The sequence below is a fragment of the Gymnoscopelus microlampas genome (genome assembly GCF_963454915.1).
Source record: "Gymnoscopelus microlampas genome assembly, chromosome: 17".
NCBI lineage: Eukaryota > Metazoa > Chordata > Actinopteri > Myctophiformes > Myctophidae > Gymnoscopelus > Gymnoscopelus microlampas.
Window position 1 is genome coordinate 14,911,127 of NC_139954.1, and position 20,507 is coordinate 14,931,633.

Here is a 20,507-nt window from a genome sequence, read left to right on the forward strand (position 1 = left end):
GGTTTTCATAGTTGTATGAAATATATAAAATGTAAATTGGCATGTTTTGGGCATATTTAAGAATGATGATTACTCAGTCGCAGCTAAACTTCTGATTTATCTGCTTAAAATATTGAATCTAGTTTTACAAGCCAACAAAATTCAATAGGAACATGTCACCCTTATCAAGTTACCAGGCCTAGTACTGCTACTGCCACTGGGAACAACAACCACAGTAATTGCAAATTGCAAACCACGGTAATCTACAATCAAACCAAAAGATGTCCTTAAAATCTAACGTGGTAATAACAATAAAAACAAATCCCACTTTGGGCAGCAATGGAAAACAATAATTGCTGCTGACTAAGAATCTATGCCATACGATTTAATGTGAAGGCCTTGAACCCCCAACTGCTCCAGTGGAGCTGCTTAGGGGCCAACAGTATAAGACTGGTTGTACTGGTCAGCTCCCAGGTTTTAATGTCTGTCTGTATGTACAGGGTGTTGCTGAAAATGAGCACTTGTGCTCAGCTACTATCCTGGATAAATAAATAACAGAAAATAAATAAAAAGAAGTACAAGCTAACTGTTCATTGTCCCTCTGTTGGGGCCTCATTGTCCTGTTCTCCCTCTCTCTGTGTGACCCTTTGGGTTTCCTCTTCCTCCTCCCCCAGTTCTTCCCTAGCTGGTGCCTTAACGTCCGCTCTGTCCTGCTGCTCCTCCTCATCCTCCTCCTCCCCTTCCCCCTCATCCGGTGCTCCTCGCAAGGCCTCCTTCAAGGTCAAAGTGGCCGCTTGGGAGTCCCTGACCACGCCCAGCTCCGTCGACACTTCCGGGTGACGCCTCTGCAGATGCTTGACCACCTGGAACTTCTGCTTGGCTGTGTAGGAACAGTGGCGACAGCAGAAGGGCTTCTGTTTGGTGTGAGAGAGGTAGTGGTGTCTCAGACCCGCGGGCCACCGGAAGGCCTTGCTGCAGAGGCCGCACGCGTACTGCCGCTCGTCACTGTGCTGCCGCTGGTGGGTCTTCAGTATGAAGCTGGTCTTGAAGGCCTTGCCACATTTCTCACACACGTAGGAGCGCACGTCGCAGTGCTGCGTGGTCCGGTGCACGCGGAGGGCGTCTGCTCTGTTGGTGCGGTAGTCGCACTCCTCACAGGCATACGGCTTCTCCCCTGTAGAATGAGGGTAACACCATAATAATTTGTTTTTTTGCATTTCGGGTGGATGCTGAAGAGTAATTTCACAGAAGGTCACAGTGCGCTAAACTAATGTTGCACTGGACTTTACAGGTTGAAAACTGGCAGCTGAGCACACCCTAATTATGATGCAAGAGCACCTGTTTTTCCTGATGTCAACTGTTAACCACTTATGCCCTACATACTTCGTCTGAGAACAAATTGCGAAAAAATCAACAAGCTCACAATGCTCACAAACAAATAAGAAAAGAAAATCGGAAAGTTTTTAAAATGTGTCCAAAACAGGGACACCAGAGTTAATGTGGTTAAACAGATGATATTACACCATGACTGGGGCATGAGGAAAGTACTGTTTTAATTAACACTTATTGTCATGGAACATTAGCAGACCATATTGCAAGCAGGTGAATTGAACAATCAATTCATATACATATATACATACTGTACATACAGTATTGTATATACTATAGACCGCCCACCCTGAATGCCAGTTGAAACACAAGTGTTCCTTAATTCTTTTGTACACATCACACACTGGCAACTCTGTAGCAGATTCCTCAAAGGGCGTTCAAAATGGCAAAGTGTAGTATTCTGAAGCCAAACAAGAATTATTTGTATTAAGGCCAAACAATCATACTGTGGAGTGACCTATATTTCCACATTGTATACTGTAGTGGAAATTTCACTACAGTACAGCCACAAAATCGTGGAAATCTTCACACAGATTTGAACTGGAAACACACGTGAAGGTGCCACATGTGTTTCCGGTTCAAAACCTGCTGCAGAGCTAATTGCATAAAACTGGAACAGGAAGTGGGTATAACCTTCTGAAAACTTGGGACTACAATTATGCACATCAAACCTCTTGATCGTTTAGCTTCAGAAGTCTTGTATCATACTGCATACACTGCTCAAAACTGGTCACCAGTGATTTCAGTTGTTTTGGAGAACCTGCTACAAAGTCGTGCTGGCAACCTCCCTTTGTGTTATGTTGACAAAGAAACTTCACCTGTATTTCAACTGGCATGAAGGTAGACAGGCTAGTAGTGACAGAATGTTCGGTTTTGGGCAAACTATTCCTTTTAAGTGCCTTGCTCAAGGGCGGCTTTGTTGTAGTAAGATTTCCCAAGGAGTTTGCTTTTAAACAATTTGGACTTCAAATATTACTAATAATAGTATTGTTGATACCTGTATGCTTGGTCATGTGGTACTTTAGCTGGTTAGTCCACTTGCACTTGTAACCACACTCTGGACAAAGGTACCTCTTCTCCTCTTGATGAACTCTCATGTGAAACTGTAGGGGCAGGGGCAACATATTATGACATTATGGAAGAAAATGTTGAAACATTCATGACAGAAACACTTTTAAACATTTATATCCATTTCGTGAAGAGCAGAACAACATCGTCATTTATATGTAGACAGTGTCATATTAATTCTCCTACTCAACGTGATAATGGATGAGATTTTGAATGCAGACTATCTGAGTATAACTAGGGTTGGGCAGTTTAAAAATTTTCAGCCACTCCCGGTAAGTAGTTGTACAAATATCCGGATACCTCCATGGCATGATTTGATTTATTCTAGTCTGTTTTCGAAGTGTAATGGTCACAGGCTAGTTTTATGACGTCTCCCATAAAGGTACCGTATAGCTCACCTTCAACCTGGAGGGATCGCTGCAGGTGTAATTGCACTGCTGGCAGCTGTAAGGCTTCTCCCCGGTGTGTGTGCGGACGTGCCATGTGATCTTCTGCTTGTTCCGGGTCGAATACTCACAGTCCGTGCACTTATACAAGCGCTTGCCCCCGTGCGAGCGGAGGTGCTGCTCAAAGACGAGCTGATGGCGACAGGCAAACTCACAGCTGCTGCACTTCAGTGGCTTGTCCCCTGCCGGTCCCTCCTCGTGTTCATCCAGAAGGTGCTGGACCAACATCTGCTTCGTTTTCGTGGCGAAAGGACACGACTGGCACCGATGTGCCAAGTGGGTTCTCTGGTGCACCTCGAGGCTTTCCTTCGTGTCGAAGGTCGCCTCGCAGGTGGTGCACTTAAGAGGCGAAGAGTGCTCGCTTTGCCCGTGGGCCTTCAGCGTCGCCTCATTGCTACACGTGTAGCCACACTGCAGGCAGGAGAAACGCCCCTGGAGCTGGTGCACACGTTTGCAGTGGTTCCTCAATGCAGCGTCTGAGCTGAAGCGAGCCTCGCAGTCAGCGCACGCGTGCGGCAGCTCCCCTGTGTGGCACCTGAGATTGTGGCGGCGCACGTCATCCAGTGTGTAGCCGTTGAAGTCGCAGAGCGAGCAGAAGTGGGAGGGCTGCCTGTCGTGGACCCGCGTCTTGTGTTGATGTAGTTTGGTCACCGTTCCGAAGCTCTTGCTGCACTTATCGCAGCTGTGGCGGCCGATGCCAGTGTGGAGAGACTCGTGCTCTTCCAGGCGATAGCGTCGCGTAGTGCTGAAAGGGCAGTAGCGGCAGCCGTGGGGCTTCACACCATTGTGACTCAGAGCAACATGCTGTGTCATGCACCGTTCTTGTTTACATGTGAAGTTGCAGTGCTCGCAGTGCAAACGTTTAGGTTTGATGACACCAGACTTGTTCTTCCCATGAACTGAAACATGATTGGTCAACGCTTGTTGAGATTTAGCCACGAATGCACACAACTGGCACTGGATCTCATCTGGTTTCAGGCACCCTCGCTTCACATGGCTGTCCAATGCCCTTTTCTGATTACACCTGAATGGGCAGCGGGAGCAAGAGAAGACTTTACTCCTCGTGGGAGCTTTCCTTGCACTTCCCTTGTCCACCGCTGAGTCCTTACCTACAAGGAGAGGCTCATTATCCTGCTGATTCTGCTTTCCCCCAGATACTTTTCTGCAGGATGAGCAATGGCGTTTAACAGTTGCAAGATTTACTGATGAGAAACTGCAGCGCTTGCATATGAATTTACCATATTTTTTTGAGTAAACGGTCCTATTCTTCAACATATAACTTTTATTTTTATCAGAAAGCTTTTGATGTTTCATAAACTTAACTTTCGAGCGCGTCTTCATCTTGGCAGTTGTCTGTTGTGAACTTGCTGTTTGACCAGAGACAGTTGCTTTCTCAACAGGACTTTTGCAGTTTGTTACCTGAGATGTACGGGCTTCCTCTCCCTGTTGAGTTGACTGCTGGTCTTCTGAAACTCCACCAACTGGGTTGTCTACAGGTGGTGGCTCAGTTGGTCCTGCAGGCGTTCTTTCATCAGATTGTTTGGACCCATCCACACTCAAAAGAGATTCAGTTTCTACAGGCTGGCACACAGATGATTCTCCTAAAAACGCCCTGGCCTTTCTTGGACGAGCTGGGCACTTCTTTACGATGTGGGTATCAAGGCCTCTCCTCTGTTTGAACTGAGCCCCACAGGCTTTGCATTCGTGCAGCACTAACCTCCTACGGCACGTCGATTGGCAGTGGTTCTTCAGAGCAGTCTCCTTACGAGTGACATACGAGCACTTATCACAGTGATACACGTCTTCGTTCTGCACCACAAGCATTTGCACCCGTCCTTCCAAGACCATGGCATCTACTTGATCTCTGTCTTGCTTCCTCATAGCTTTCAACTGACCCTCAGACTCTAAACGTCTGTTTTGAGTCTCGTCCGCCGCAGATGTCTGAGTGTCGTTCTCTGGTGCACTTATATCATTCAGACGAATATCATTTTCATAGGAATCACTTTGGTCACCATCGACACCTTCATCACAAGCAACACCATCTTCCTCTACGGTAGTTATGGCCATAGAAAGGCCGGTTCTCTGTTGTGGTGTGTCCGGCCTTGCATCGTTGAGAGTGGTTGTGCTGTGAACATGGTCTGTGCTGTTTTCTACCTCGCAATGCACATCAGTGGTCTCATATTCAGTGTTCGATAAAGTGGTCAAAACCAAAGTACAGTACTCTTCAGGACTGTTCACAGACGGAGCAGCAACTGAAACACTCTCAGCTACCTCCTGAGGAAAGGCACCATAGACATCTACCGTAGCCAAGCCTTCTGAACTAGTGACACTAGTCTGTTGGTTGGTGTGTTGGTCTGCTGAGCCAACAAGCTGCTTCACTTGGTCTTCAGTAGCTGGAGCCGCTTCGATGGTTTGCTCACACTGCTCAGATCCTGGGGGCTTCTGGTAGAAATCTTGCATGAATTCAATGGAATTTCTTTCTTTCTCCTTTGCAGCGTAGGTTTCCTGCCACGCTTTGTCCCCGGGGACGTACCCGTGAGCTTTCCTTTTGTGCAGAAAGAGGCTGATGCTGCTGAAGGAGGAGTAGCTGCAGAGGGCACAGCGGAACTCCCTCAGCTTGGTGTGTTTGCAGTTCTCGTGGTTCTGCAGGGCTTGGCGGTAACACGTGGTATACGAACAGTATTTGCACTGATGGGTGACCGGCTGCTGTCGCTCTCCAGAATGCTTGGCCAACATGTGATTGCGAAGCTCATATTTGCGCTTGCAGGCGTAGGCGCAGATCTCACACATGAGCGATTTTGTCTGATGTCGCAGTTTGTGGCTGTTCAGCTGGTCCATGCGATGACAACGGTAGGAGCACTGGTCACACCGATACCTTGAGGACGGAACGGGAGGTGTGATATCAACAACAATACTCTAGAAACAGCTGATTGCTTAAGCAAATTATTGAGCTTAAAATGTTAGGACTTTCATTAGATTAGATTCGCAATAAAAATATTAATTAATTGTTTGGTCCCATTTAAATGTGTATAAGCTTCTGTAGTCCTCACAAGGACATTACTGAAAACCAATACTTTACCAGTCCAATGCATCAACTAAAATATCGTCGCTGTCAGGCAGAAACCTTGTATCTCCATATCTTTTGATGTTTTTTCATAAATTAATGCCATACGCGCAAAAGTAGCGAAAATAACCAATCTACAAGCCCACAAAACACGCCATGCAATGTGTTTGCTATTGCTAATGCTATTTTAAATATTTTGAAGATTTTTGAAAATCTTTGCCTATAATGACATGGCCAAAATAGGGATGCCAGGTTTGTCAAGTCTGTCAGTGAGTTTTTATACATGTTTAACCAATGAAAAGTAACCAATGAAAGGTATTAACAGGAGCTTGAACCTGACAGCGATGATATTCTATAAGGATAGGTTATGTATACGGGTTCAGATCATGAGCAATATTGCATTAACCATAATTTTGTACTTTACTCTATTTTACTGTCATGTTATGGTCCAATAAGCAGATTCCTCGATTATGCAAATAATTGTCAACTGCAGTCCTAAAAAAACACTACTATATGAAGTATTACATAATACGTAAAAGAACCTGCCTGAGATCCCCAGCATGTTTGCGCATGTGCACGTTCAAGTAGTGTTTCCATTTAGTGATGTAGCCACACTCGGAGCACATGAAGTTCTTGTCGTCTGAGTGGGTGAGCATGTGCTTGGAGAGGTACGACTCATCTCTGCACCTGAAGTCACACTGGCTACACTTGTGGGGTTTCTCACCTTTTTAAGAAAAAACAAAACAAAACATGTTAAGCCTCAGTTATACTTAGTTGCGTGCCGGTGTGGTGCTCAGTAAATTTAAAGCAGATCTACAAGCTCACAACGCGCCACGAATGTGATGCGTTGTGAGCTTGTATATCTGCTATTTACGGCCTGCTACACCAGCGTGCAATTAAGTATAAATCAGGCTTTACCAGTTACATTCCAACAGGAAATATCCTAATCACAAATTATATTCACCCATGGTATATCAAGAGCACATCAAATGCACAACTAATTTCCCTCTGAAGTTAAAGGGGTTAGTTCCCCAAAGTCTCCTCTGCTTAGCGTCTCTTATGTTCCCTCGCTCTCAGCTTTCGTTGGTCTCAAGAATACCGTTTGAAAAAGGTTTGCACAGATAGCTGACAAGCTATGTCTATGCCTGGTAAACCACCCCGGTCGCGGAATTCACATTCACATTTCACATTCTGTGGAAATCAAATGAATTGTGAATTCCGTGACCTGGTTTACCAGGCTAGACTATTTAGTGCTAGTGCCATGTGATCGCAACATTCTCCGTTTTATTCTGGATGGGGACCTATTGTGAATAATCATCCTCTCTCTGCTCTTGATATCTCTCTACACTATCCTATCTAAATATAGTAAAAATGCCTGAAACCCCCCAAATAAATAAATACATCTACTATGCTTACCACTGTGCATTTTCATGTGCCGTCTCAAACCACGCTTATGTGCAGTGACATAGCTGCACTGTGGACAGTGGTGGGTTTTCTCGTTAGCGTGCAGATGTCCGACGTGCTGCTCAAACGCCACAGGATTAAATGTGGTGAAGGGGCAGAAGTCACAGCGAAGCTCCTCGCTTCCCGGGTGGCCTTGCCGTTGGTGCCGGAGGAAGGCGGTCTTGTTGGAGCATGAGAAATCACAGCGTGAGCAGTGGTAGGCCAGGTGTGTCCGACGATGATCCGCCATGTCCTTCTCGTCTCGGAAGATAGCGTTGCAGGCATGATGGCGGCATCCCACTGCTTTGACCCCGTGGATTTTGGTGGCGTGTGTTAACAGCACCTTTCGTGAAGAACTCTGGAAGGTGCAGCCTTCTTGGAAACAGGTTATAGGTTTCTGAACCCCTAAGACATTGTGTGTTTTCATGTGGGCCTTGAGGGATCTGCATCGGTGAAAGATCTGACCGCACGTCGGACATGGGTAGACGGGAGAGCCCACGTCGCCCCCCGCCTCGTCGGCGTGTACGCTGGCAAGATGGCGGCGGACCGAGTTCTGTTCCACGGCTGAATAGTCGCATAAATGACAGCGGTGGGTTTTTTCACCCGCCTCACGGAGCATATGTATGCGTAGCTTGCTCTTGCTGTTGAAGTATCGCTGGCAGGTGGTGCACTGGAGGCTGGGGTCCGGATAATGCAGGTGGAGGTGCTCCTGCAGATGGGACCGCATCTTGAAGCAGCGGCGACACTTGGGGCAGGTGTGGGTGCGATAGACGTGCTCTGACCCCTCTGCAAGGTAATCTATAGGCAAATATAAGAACACACAAAACTGAATTTCTAATAGGTCAATGCAAACTGTTATTACAGTCTAAATATACATATACATAAAATAAAATTAAATATGTGGACTTTGTTGTTGTCAGTCACTTTTATTAGGAGCTACACTTTTTGCCCACTTTTGTTTGTTTGTCTGTTGTTTAGAAGGTTTTATTACGCCGTTATGACCGTATTTGCAATAACCTGTCCTGGTGGAAAGGCTGGTCCTGCAGGAAGAACTGATTAACTTTTCACATCGATTGATCAAAAACACACATAACTTAACCACAATACTTTGAAAAGAGATTTATCATAGAGACAGGAAAGAACTGATTAACTAGTCACACTGGTCACACTGTCAACGAATAATTGAAAAAGTAATCGATAGAATAAAATAATAATACTGTAATAGCCCTTGAGGCAACTATAAAAACTCACTGTTGACTACCAGCCATGACATCAATGTACCTACCCTTGGAGGGCGGCACGTCGGCTTCATTGGTAACTGCAGAGAGTTCATTGTTTTCCACCTGCTTCTTTCTCCTCCTTTTCATACTGTGACCTTGGTTCTCAGCCTCCCCTAAGTACTCGTCTTGTAATAATGACGTTGCATAAAGTGGGTTAGGTTTCCGTTTTCTTTTGGGTCTCCCAGAGATTACAGGTTGGCTGCTTCCATCAAGGCCTGCTGTTGTGGAAGGCATCTCTTCACCTGAGAATAAATCATAATACAAAAATGTTTATATATCTTTATTAGTGGCAGTGTAATATTGTGTGTGTGTGTGTGTGTGTGTGTGTGTGTGTGTGTGTGTGTGTGTGTGTGTGTGTGTGTGTGTGTGTGTGTGTGTGTGTGTGTGTGTGTGTGTGTGTGTGTGTGTGTGTGTGTGCGCATGCGCGCGCGTGTGTGTGTGAGATGTTTTGGGTTGCGTCATTAGCTACAGCCAGCCTACCTTGAGGAGCAGTGGGTGGACTGTTGTGCTCCACACAGTGGTCAGTCAGCTGTTTTGCGTTGAGGGAAACAAACTGACAGTGAGGGCAGTGGAACGGCATGTGCATCCGCCAGTGGCTCTCCATCTCGCCTTGTGTGCTGAACGCCACTCTGCAGGATGGCAGGGTGCATGGGAAAAGCGTGAGACTGTGCGTGGACGTTACGTGGGCCTGGTATTCCAGGCGATCTGCACTGCTGAACAGGCAGTCCTGGGCTTTGCAGGGGAACGGACCTCTGGGTTCCAGGTCTCCATCGTGGGTCCGAAAGTGTCGCTTCAGTGCACACGGCTTAGAAAATATCTCATTGCATAAAGGGCACTTGTAGTCACCCAGCTGTCCTTTACTGGGCTTTGAGGACGGTGTCGGGCTCTTTACGCAAAGATGAGAAGCAAATGTGCCAATATCCAAGAAGTCTTTTCCACATTTTTCACAGAGATGGTGTTCCCCTCTCTGCATTGTGCCTGTTGATAAAATAAATAATAAACAATGTGAGCTCTATGCAACAGATTTCAGAAGGCATGTAATCGCACCAGTTTGTTTTTTCTCCACTCTTCTAGAATCAGGGGTCCTCAACAGGGGGTCAGGGACCCGGACATTAACCTCTCTGCATCCCTATTCTGAGGGGAACATTAGGCTAAAAAAAGCAGATCTCTGCTATTTAAATATAACAGAGAGGTTCTATAAAGAGGGTATATAAAGAGGTCTGGTGTAAAGGGAAGAACGAGCAGACCAAGTACAGAGCCAAAGGTCAAGTTTACTAAGTATTGAAGTGGTTAAATGTCTGGAAATACACATTAACATGAATCTAACATTTATATAGAGAAGATCATATGTAAACAAATGAACAAAAAACATGAATTTACGCAACACCGATTATAGTGCTGTTAAAAACAAGTCTATTTGAAGCTATCTATGAAATCTTATGAAAAGGTTTAATCTGCAACACAGTTTTATACAATGTGTAGTCGGGGTCCCTGCTTCATCTCTCTCTTCATCTCAGTCCTTTGCCTGAAGAACGTTGAAGACCCATAATCGTTCTAGACAGTTCATACATGAATGTAGGTAATAAACCCACATATAGTGTGTTTATTATTACTGTGTTATAGTAATATACACACACTATATCGTCACACTGTTGTAAATACAGTAGCCAGCAGTGGTGGAAAAAGTAGTCAAATTCTTTACATAAGTAAAAGTATCAATACTGGAATGTAAAGATACTCTGCTGCGAGTAAAAATCTGGAATCCACATTTACTTGAATAAAAGTACAAAACTATTGGCATCCAATGTACTTGAAGTACCAAAAGTAGAAAATACTCATCATGCAGAATGTCTCCTTTCACAAGTTTTCAAATGTATAAAATTAAATAATACATTTAAATAGCTGATCTACAAGCTCAGAATGCAGATTGACTATTTTCGAAGTGGTTCATGTATGTTTTGTAATAATAATCAAAATCTACAAAGTAAGTAAAAGTTTTTAAAATAATTGTAGTGGAGTAAAAGTACAATATTTGCCTTTGAGATGTAATGGAGTAGAAGTAAAAGCACAGAAAATTGGAAATACTCCAGTAAAGTAAAAAAAAAACCTCAAAATTGTACTATAAGTACAGTACTTGAGTAAATGTACTTAGTTACTTTACAGCACTGTGAACACCTATAATCTAGATAGTTCATACATGGATGTAGGTAATAAACCCACATATAGTGTGTTTATTACTGTGTAATAGTAATACACACACTATGTCATCACACTGGTGTAAATACAGACCCATCGTGCATTACAAACAGAATGTCGACCTACTACACCAGCTTCCTAGGTTCTTTCTACCAGATAAACAGCACATCAAGACAATATGTCACTTATTGCACGGCTGGCACACCCCCTTTATTATTGCATTACTTAATAGCTGGTTAACTACCACTTTGCATATTTTAAAAACTATATTCACATTTATATTGGCCGACTTTTGTTAGTGGTATTATTTACGATTCACTTCTACGACGTCGCCATTTAATAGCTCGATAGCTTCTTGTTATTTCAGTCACAAAACGTTTCTCTTTAGTTAATGTAGCTTAAAGGGGTCTCTTACCGTCTTTGCGATGAGCGGTTAAAGCCACACTGTTTATGCTGATTTAACGCACATTATCTGATCCTTATGGTCTTTGTAAAAATCAAACACACAGTGAGATAAATAATGTTTAGAAATATATCAGGAGGAAGGAACTAGGAACAATACATTGTGGTAGCAAAATGAACGACCGGGAGTATTTTACCCGGACACCGGAAGTGTAATAGAGGCATGGATTCAGTGTTGCCATGTCCGCTTATTATAAGCGACTTGTTATAAGACTTGTTGTGTAACGTTGTTTAAACCTATGGTTCTTCACATTTTTTCCTCCTTGACCCCCAAAATTAATATGTATTTGTGCCAGGTGCTTTGCTAGAGAGCCCCCCCATACAATAGTGTTGCTAAAATGTTAATAAAATGTTCCAAAATGAAAACAGCAGATCTACAAGCTCACAACGCGTAGTCGCTTCTTTTGAGCTTGTTTTCGTAGACCTGGTTGCTTGTCTCTCTCACAGAACCTGGCAACACTTGTCATGGATTTGAGCAGAGGTCGCTGAATGCAAAGAATGCATGTGTACTTGGAAAAACTCCAGTCAATGTGTGTAGTAAAATGTCCTTAATGGCATAAAACGGCAAATGTTTCCATTGACGGTGTTTGGGAAACAACATGGCGTGAAGACCGACAAGAACAGCATGTTTTCATGGGCTGTGTTGATTAGAAAGACAGCCTGTTCCTAAATCTGAAGGACTGAGCATCCATTGATAAGTATGATAGTGCCTCCTGTTTTGAGCTCTTATATGACATTACATAGCCTCTGTGTCCATTAGTAGGACATTACATAGCCTCTGTGTCCATTAGTAGGACATTACATAACCTCTGTGTCCATTTGTAGGACATTACATAGCCTCTGTGTCCATTTGTAGGACATTACATAGCTTCTGTGTCCATTTGTAGGACATTACATAGCTTCTGTGTCCATTTGTAGGACATTACATAGCCTCTGTGTCCATTTGTAGGACATTACATAGCTTCTGTGTCCATTAGTAGGACATTACATAGCTTCTGTGTCCATTTGTAGGACATTACATAGCCTCTACGTCCATTTGTAGGACATTACATAGCCTCTGTGTCCATTTGTAGGACATTACATAGCCTCTACGTCCATTTGTAGGACATTACATAGCCTCTACGTCCATTTGTAGGACATTACACCGCTTCTAGTTGCATTAGTAGGACATTACATAGCTTCTGTGTCCATTAGTAGGACATTACATAGCCTCTACGTCCATTTGTAGGACATTACATAGCTTCTGTGTCCATTAGTAGGACATTACATAGCCTCTACGTCCATTTGTAGGACATTACACCGCTTCTGGTTGCATTTGTAGGACATTTCATAACTTCTGGTTGCATTTGTAGGACATTATTACATAGCTTCTGGTTGCATTTGTAGGACATTATTACATAGCTTCTGGTTGCATTTGTAGGACATTATTACATAGCTTCTGGTTGCATTTGTAGGACATTATTACATAGCTTCTGGTTGCATTTATAGGACTAAAAAGCTTCTCGTTCTATTTACAGGACATCTACTGCACAGAGGAGGATAGCTTCTGATCCCATTCCACACACACAATGGGCCTGTCGGATATTCTAGATGCCCTGAAGGACAACCCGTACTTCGGGGCCGGGTTTGGACTGGTTGGTGTCGGCACAGCGATGGCTGTGGCGCGGAAATCAGCGCAAGTGGGGATGATCTTCTTTCGGAGGAACTATATGATCACCCTGGAGGTCCCCAGCAGGGACAAAAGCTACCACTGGCTGCTGAGCTGGATAACCAAGCATGCTCGTCACACCCAGCACCTCAGTGTGGAGACCTCCTACCTGCAGCATGAGAGCGGCCGAGTACACACCCAGTTCGATTTCCACCCCAGTCCTGGAAACCACATCATTTGGTAGGAGGACTCCTCGATTTTAAATTTAACCCAGAGAGAGTGTACAAATGGAACCAAATGTGACCTGTGGTTCCATTTGTACACTCTGAGAGTTACAAACATGTAAGGGTCCATAATAAGGTTCCTTTGTACACTCTCAGTGTTAAATTAGCGCTGAGGATTTTTACAGTGCAGTCAGAGCAGTGCAGTGCAGATTTAAATGTTACTTACCGGTAAACCCATAATTTATAGGCCTACAACCTCCCATATTCCTTAACCCATTTAGACCTGGAACCCCTTTACGTAACTATACCTTTCAAGACTTTTTTTTGTCATTTTTTAAAAATAAATATTTGAAGTTTTTCAGAAAACCTAGGTCAGGATTTAGAAGGGATTTTTTGAGTCGGCCTCAGGTCTAAATGGGTGATTATATCATGGACTGACTAAGTGTAGTTTATTTGACATTGCACCTTATTGGCTAAATGCAATATTTCTTAGGGATCAACATTATACTACCCTCAATAACCTGGCCTTGATAGCAAATGGAAGTTACTTTGGCACTGGTTTTATTAGTGACATTTACTGACATATCACACACAGGTTTTGCTATGCTCTAAAGGCCAGACGGCACCAATGCAACTAGTCCCAACTTCTTGCAACAAAACAGTGTTAAGGCCAGTCCACACCAATGCAATTCCTTGCAACTGCCATTGAGGATAATGGTTGCAAGTAGGTGCATGTTGCAAGGAGTTGCATTGGTGTGGACTGGCTTTAAAAAAAAGGAGAATTGGAGAATAAAAATGTAACAATAGCATTACAGCTCTCCATAGATTGACAATACAATAAAACACTATGGACTGGCCTTTTAGATAACTATTTGAATGTACAATGCCACAATGTGCTGTCTATCTGTTATAGCTGTCTCCTACACATAACCTTGACACTAGTACTACTGATACAAACTTAGTGTATTTTTTATGGGACAGTCACTTCATGTCATCCACAGGTATGGGAGGAAGTGGATCCGAGTGGAGAGGATCAGAGAGAAACAGATGATGAATCTAAACACGGGAACACCATTTGAGTCGGTGACGTTCACTGCTCTGGGCAGGGACAGACAGATGTTCTTTAACATCCTGCAAGAAGGTACTTCTGTCTAGTCACCGAACACTATAGCCAGTAACACTGACAGCTTTCTTTGATCTGAGCTTTGCATACATTTACATTTGAACTGAGATATTTTCTATCACAGTTCTTGCATGCCAGCTGTCTTTGTTAAGATCCCAGTCATCTGCCAGCCACGCTTAGGACTGTCACGACGATCATGACCTTTTAGTTGCAGATTAATTGTTGTACACATGATTGCGAGTAACAACTTAATTGTGGTTTTGAATGTTGGAACATAATAAATAAAAATTACATTTCTGTTTTTGTTTTAGGCTTTGCAAAATTGCACAGGGCAGATATGACAAATAACTGAAACATAAAAAGAAATGACTGACAATGACCATTACCAATGGCTATACTAACTATGGCCAAAAAAGCCATATACTTTCTTTTTTTCAAAAGTAGCGGCGGTGCGTTGTGAGCTTGTAGATTGGCTATTTTCGCTATTTTTTAAACTGTTTGAAAACATATGAACACTTTTCAACAGAATAATAAATATAGATGAATGGAAATGATTCTGATGATTATGCAAAGGAATTGCATTTATCTCAAATAATTGCTAATGCGATTATCATGTAATAATTGTGACAAGCCTAGCCACGTTGACACCCGTACCAGATTTGTGTTTCTAAAATGTTTCAAAAATATTCCACGTTTGTCACTTTTTCTCTTGTGATCTACAACGCACGCATTGTGAGCTTGAAGATCGTCTATTTTCAAATAGCCAATGTATGTAATGTATTGGTTTAAAGTGCTCGCGTGGCCGCTTGTTTTCATAGACCTGGTTGCTTATTTCTCTCGCAAAATCTGGCAACACTGTTAATGATCTGTCATGTTTTTGCAGCTCGGGAGCTGGCCCTGAAACAGGAGGAGGGTCGTACCGTCATGTATACAGCCATGGGTGCCGAGTGGAGGCCCTTCGGCTTTCCCCGGCGCCGCCGGCCGCTCAGCTCAGTGGTGCTGGAGGGGGGCGTGACCGAGAAGCTCGTAGAAGATGTGCAGGAGTTCATCCAGAACCCCAAGTGGTACACAGATAGAGGTACTGTGACATGGGCCCGATGTCGGTGTCCTTCTACCCTATGCCATCGATATTATATATAGATATTGTGATTTGTGATATGAGACTAGATATCATCTGGGATTTTCAATATTGTAATATCATGATATGGCATAAGTGTTATCTTTTCCTGATTTCCTATTTCATAGTTTCATAGTTTCCTATTTCATAGTTTCAAAACGTTTTAGATTTAAATATAAATGTTCATATTATCACAATGCGATATTATCATCACAATATCTACTGTATATTGTGGTATTTGGTCAAAAATATTATGGGGTTTGATTTTGTCCATAGTACTGCCCAGCCCTACCTGAGCACTGCTGAATTCAATTTACATGTTACATCACCTGTGTGTTCAGTATAAATGGTAAATGTTGAAGCGCAAGAGAGTGTAATGAAATGTGACAAATATGAGGAATGGGACAGCACTCATGTGACATCATGTTGCCCTGGCGAAACCAGTCGTCTCTTATCGGCCATAGCGTTAAAGTGAGGTACATATTTCACATTTAATTAGAAAATCAGCTGCACACAGTGAGCTAGGTGTTCTGTTAGTACTTTACTTTTGTACTATTCTTTCCTGTGATGCTATTTATTTTGGATGCTTCCTTGCTTCCCCCGGTCATACCCTGTTTTTAACCATAGACTGTATAAATGAGATGGACAAACCCCCTCCGCTGCTTTCTACAGACCGAAAATGAAGCCGATTGTTGCAAGACTGTAGGTCCGCCATCTTTCAATACGCGTCAGAATGAGACCAGACCATTATTGGTTGGGTAGCTTGTCAATCAAGAGCGGGGGGCGGGGAATGAATGCTATTGGTTGTGTAGCTTGTCAATCAAATCATCCCGCCCCTCCTAGAGAATAGCCTACTTTATCGTCAATTTTATAATAAATAGGACCATAATTTAGCAAAACGCATATCCTGATGATTGAAAGGAGACTTTAAACTAGCGACTGGAAGCATATAGAATTTATGACAATTTTTATTACAGTAAGAAAATCTAGTCTAAAGTTTGTCAAAAAACCCATTCACTTGCGTTAAAATAAATTCTTTCTGACACCGCAGGTCGGTGCAGGGTAAAACAGCGCCACTCTGGCCATTTTGACGGCCTCATCGTAAATATCTAAGACTTGCCCCTTGTTTTTAACACCACAACCCTGTGAATTGTGGGTTAAGGCCTCAAGCAAAGTCTACAGCAATGCAGACATACAGAAAGTGCATACAGGGCTGAAAAGGCCTGCAATAGAGCCCTCATGTGCTTGCAAATGTTACTGTGGGACAGCCCTAATATGGAGTGTGCCCCAGCAGATGCATTTAAAGTACACAAGTGCAGATGGGCCATGGTGACATTAAAGAATGAAGTGCACCCTCTGCTGGCGAGATGTTTTATCTAGCTGTTATTCTTTCAAACCTTTTGATTGTTCATTGTTTGATTTTTGTTTTATTGTCTGTAAAACAATTTACAACTCTTTATGTATATTCTATCTCACAAATGCTATACAAACATATTATTATTATTATTACTACTACTAATATTATTTAGGTTACTGTGTGATTGACCACAGCTGTGCTTGTCTACACAGGGATCCCCTACAGAAGAGGATATCTGCTTCATGGACCTCCAGGTTGTGGAAAGAGCAGCTTTATGTGAGTTTGTCATTATTTTGGAGTCCTCAACTCTTGCTTTACATTTAATATGTGAGGGCTAGGGAACAAGAACACAGACCACTAGATGGGTCAGGTCAAGTGAAATGTAATCAATGTTTTTCAGTTGCAGTGTATGTTTGGTTGTGCAGACTGTGGATAGAGAATTGTGTCACTACTGTACAGCACAGCAGGGTTATTATTGTTAACAAAATAACAAAAACTAGAATTATTAAGAAAAAAATAACTACCCCATATATTACAATAAAAAAACTAAAACTAATAAAAACTGAAATAAAACTAAGCCTTTTCACAAAATACTAAACTTATCTAGCAAACCCACTTTAAAAAAACGAATTAACAAATTTTCAACTGTAATTGAAGTCAAAACTAAATAGAAATAAAATTGAATGACAAATGTAATTAAATCTCTCACGTTTGCCTGTATTTCTCTGTCCCCATGTCTGTGTGCTTCAGAACTGCACTGGCAGGAGAGTTAGGCTACAGTATTTGCCTCATGAGCCTGAGCGACCGGACCCTGTCAGACGACCGCCTGAACCACTTGCTGAGCGTGGCGCCACAGCAGAGCATCATTCTGCTGGAAGACGTGGACGCGGCCTTCGTGAGCCGAGACCTTGCCCCCGCCACAGAGCGTAGGTCACAAAGCGGGGAGATGTTTTTCATTTTATTTTATAGAATGCCATTGAAAGTTTGACGGTGCCAAGAGATAAAGAGTAATTAAATTGAATCATCACTATCCACTGTCCTGAGGTAGGCCTTGGTGTGACCTTGCTCGGCAGCATGACGCAAATGGAGCTCATCCGTATGTCTGCTTCCTCTTTCTGACATGGTGACAAGGCTGCTAGGTCAGTAGGCTTGTTGCTGAGTACAAGGTCCGCCTTAGTTGTGAAGAGGTGGTACTGTGAATCAACTGTTTTCTACTTAAGTCCCTGACTGATGAATTGAAAGAGCTGGTCTTTATTTTGACTATCTTTGAGGAACTTCTGCCATTGGGCTCCCTTTGGCAGAGGTGTCTTGGCTGAGACGCCACGAGCTGGACTTCGCTGTACCACATTGTGCAAGTGCGATGGGGGCTGCACTAATTATGATTAATGAAATATTTGAATAAATATATTTAGTATGCTATTTAGCATGCCCAATAGTAACAAAAAAACAATTCTAACAATTATTTGGGATTTCAACCATTTACTGACCTATCCAATATTTTAATCATTGCAAACAGACCACTAGGGGGCAAGCCCAACTTGTTTGCGATGGTTTTTAAAGGGCAAGACCACTTTGGTAGAGGTTTGGGTTGTGTATTTACCTTGCCATGATATTACTCCAAAGGTGGACAAGAAATCAAAAATAATTGCTCCATTGATTAGAAATTGATAATTCAAAATTTGCTCCTCAATGACTTACATTGTACGGTAAAACAGCTCTCAAAGTCACTCTTTTAGCACGTAAACGAACACGAACAAAGCTGATTCAGACAATATAGAACATCACCAAACCCAGTACTGTTTGTTTTTTTAATAAAAATGTCAACTTCCTGTTGATTTTGCTATTTTTATTAAGAAGAAAACCCGGACTGGATTCGCGGATCCGGATCTTTAAATAGTAAGATCAGCAGGAAGTTGACAGGAAGTTGACATTTCCTTGCTAAAAGAGTGACTTTGAGAGCTGTTTTACCGTACAATGTAAGCCAATGAGGAGCATATTTTGAATTATCAATTTCTAATCAATGGATCAATTATTTTTTTATTTCTTGTCCACCTTTGGAGTAACATCATGGCAAGGTAACTACACAACCCAAACCTCTACCAAAGTGGTCTTGCCCTTTAAAAACCTTATGCCCATACCTAACACCATGCGAAAAAAATCTAAAGCTCGTTACCAAGTGCAACTCTCTGTGTTTCCCTCAGACCCTCTGGCCTACCAAGGAATGGGACGGCTCACCTTTAGTGGTCTGCTCAACGCACTGGATGGAGTGGCTTCATCTGAGGCCAGAATAGTCTTCATGACCACCAACTTCATCGACAGGTAAACCGTCAAGAAGAGCTCACAAACATGAAGGACACGATGCCTTTTTAGTAGCTGAAAAAAAAACACTTCTTTAGCTGTAAACCTGAGATGATGATGATGATAAAGATTAAGATGTCTGGGATTTGTTTCACACTGTCATCTCGCAATGATTAGTGTGACCCTAACAAGAGCTTGTCTGTGACTAAATAATAACGACTTTAGATTAATTGGAACACAGGTCATTTTTTTCCATTTCCTGAAACGTAATAGCTTTGGACATAAAAAGTTTCTGCCCGACTGCAATGATGTAGTAAATCTGTACATTTTCCAAATGATCGAGACAAGGTGGTCATGTACAGCATATCTGGTGTTCTCACGCCAGTATCTTGTTCTGACTCAACCCAGAGCATGTTCCTCAGCTCCGGAGTGTGTAACTGTAGGTCTAACACTGGGGAAAAATGTGCAGGGAAAAACCTTCATGAGTCTCTTGAGTCCACGACTCTCTTGTTATGTCTTCCTCTTAGCTGGCTTTCTTAGTAAAGAGAAAAAGGCTTTTGCCTTACAATGCTTGTTTTCTTCACTACTTGTCTACGTAGGCTGGATGCGGCTCTGATCCGTCCCGGCCGTGTGGATCTGAAGCAGTACGTGGGCCACTGCACCGACTGGCAGCTCACCCAGATGTTCAGGAGGTTCTACCCCGACGAGCCTCCGTCGGAGGCGGAACGTTTCGCTAAGTGCGCGATGGCCGCCCACTCTGAGCTCAGCGCAGCCCAAATCCAAGGATACTTTATGTTGTTCAAAATGGACCCTGCAGGATCTATAGACAATGTGCACACAATTAAGGAATGAGCGCTCGGAGGCAAGTTGGTGTCAGTTAAAAAGAACTCTATTTTTCAGTTTTCCATTCACAGTTGTGCTATTCATGAATGCACGGATGTGAATAAAAGTATGTACCTTTTACTTGAGACAAGTCTACTAAGTGCTTTTTCTTAACAGAAGTTCACAAAGTGCTTCACGTTAGAATTCAAGGGCATAAAACAAATAGAGAATTAATATGTAATGTGACTAGAACAGGTGATCCTAAAAGACGTAGAGGTAGAATTTATTCCAAATACGATGAAGAGCCAAAGTACAAAAAATGTACAAATCCAACCCACTAAAAGGGTGGGATGGGAACCGAGCGGTTTGTTGCCATTTGCGGATTTCCGCAAAAAAAATATCTCCGCCCTCATAGGCAGAATTAAAGTTTGGTGTGACCGCACCCTAAGAAGAGATTTAAAATAAGTTAATAATGTAGAAAATCTGAGCCCCTCTGGCAAAGCATTCCAGGTACAAATTACAAAACTCTGTCAGTGGTCCTTATAGAATTTGGAATGGACCACCAGTGTCATTTGAAGGCACTTAACACTT

At 42.9% G+C, this 20,507-nt stretch overlaps 2 protein-coding genes across 2 annotated transcripts; one reads left to right on the forward strand and one right to left on the reverse strand.

Annotated features, from left to right (window-relative positions):
- Nucleotides 1-229: 229 nt before the first annotated feature.
- znf142 (zinc finger protein 142) lies at nucleotides 230-11,414 on the reverse strand. The gene is made up of 8 exons (XM_084084607.1): nucleotides 11,281-11,414; nucleotides 9,150-9,647; nucleotides 8,675-8,911; nucleotides 7,363-8,187; nucleotides 6,493-6,670; nucleotides 2,835-5,757; nucleotides 2,366-2,471; nucleotides 230-1,153 (listed from the first exon to the last, which is right to left on the reverse strand). The coding sequence occupies exons 2-8, from the start codon at nucleotides 9,640-9,642 to the stop codon at nucleotides 570-572; spliced, it is 5,346 nt and encodes a 1,781-aa protein (XP_083940733.1). The 5' UTR covers nucleotides 9,643-9,647; nucleotides 11,281-11,414; the 3' UTR covers nucleotides 230-569.
- A 384-nt stretch (nucleotides 11,415-11,798) lies between these two features.
- On the forward strand, nucleotides 11,799-20,393 carry bcs1l (BC1 (ubiquinol-cytochrome c reductase) synthesis-like). Its single transcript, XM_084083792.1, has 8 exons — nucleotides 11,799-12,025; nucleotides 12,845-13,215; nucleotides 14,201-14,340; nucleotides 15,206-15,400; nucleotides 17,009-17,072; nucleotides 17,547-17,722; nucleotides 18,998-19,115; nucleotides 19,694-20,393. The coding sequence occupies exons 2-8, from the start codon at nucleotides 12,896-12,898 to the stop codon at nucleotides 19,944-19,946; spliced, it is 1,266 nt and encodes a 421-aa protein (XP_083939918.1). The 5' UTR covers nucleotides 11,799-12,025; nucleotides 12,845-12,895; the 3' UTR covers nucleotides 19,947-20,393.
- The last annotated feature ends 114 nt before the right edge of the window (nucleotides 20,394-20,507 follow it).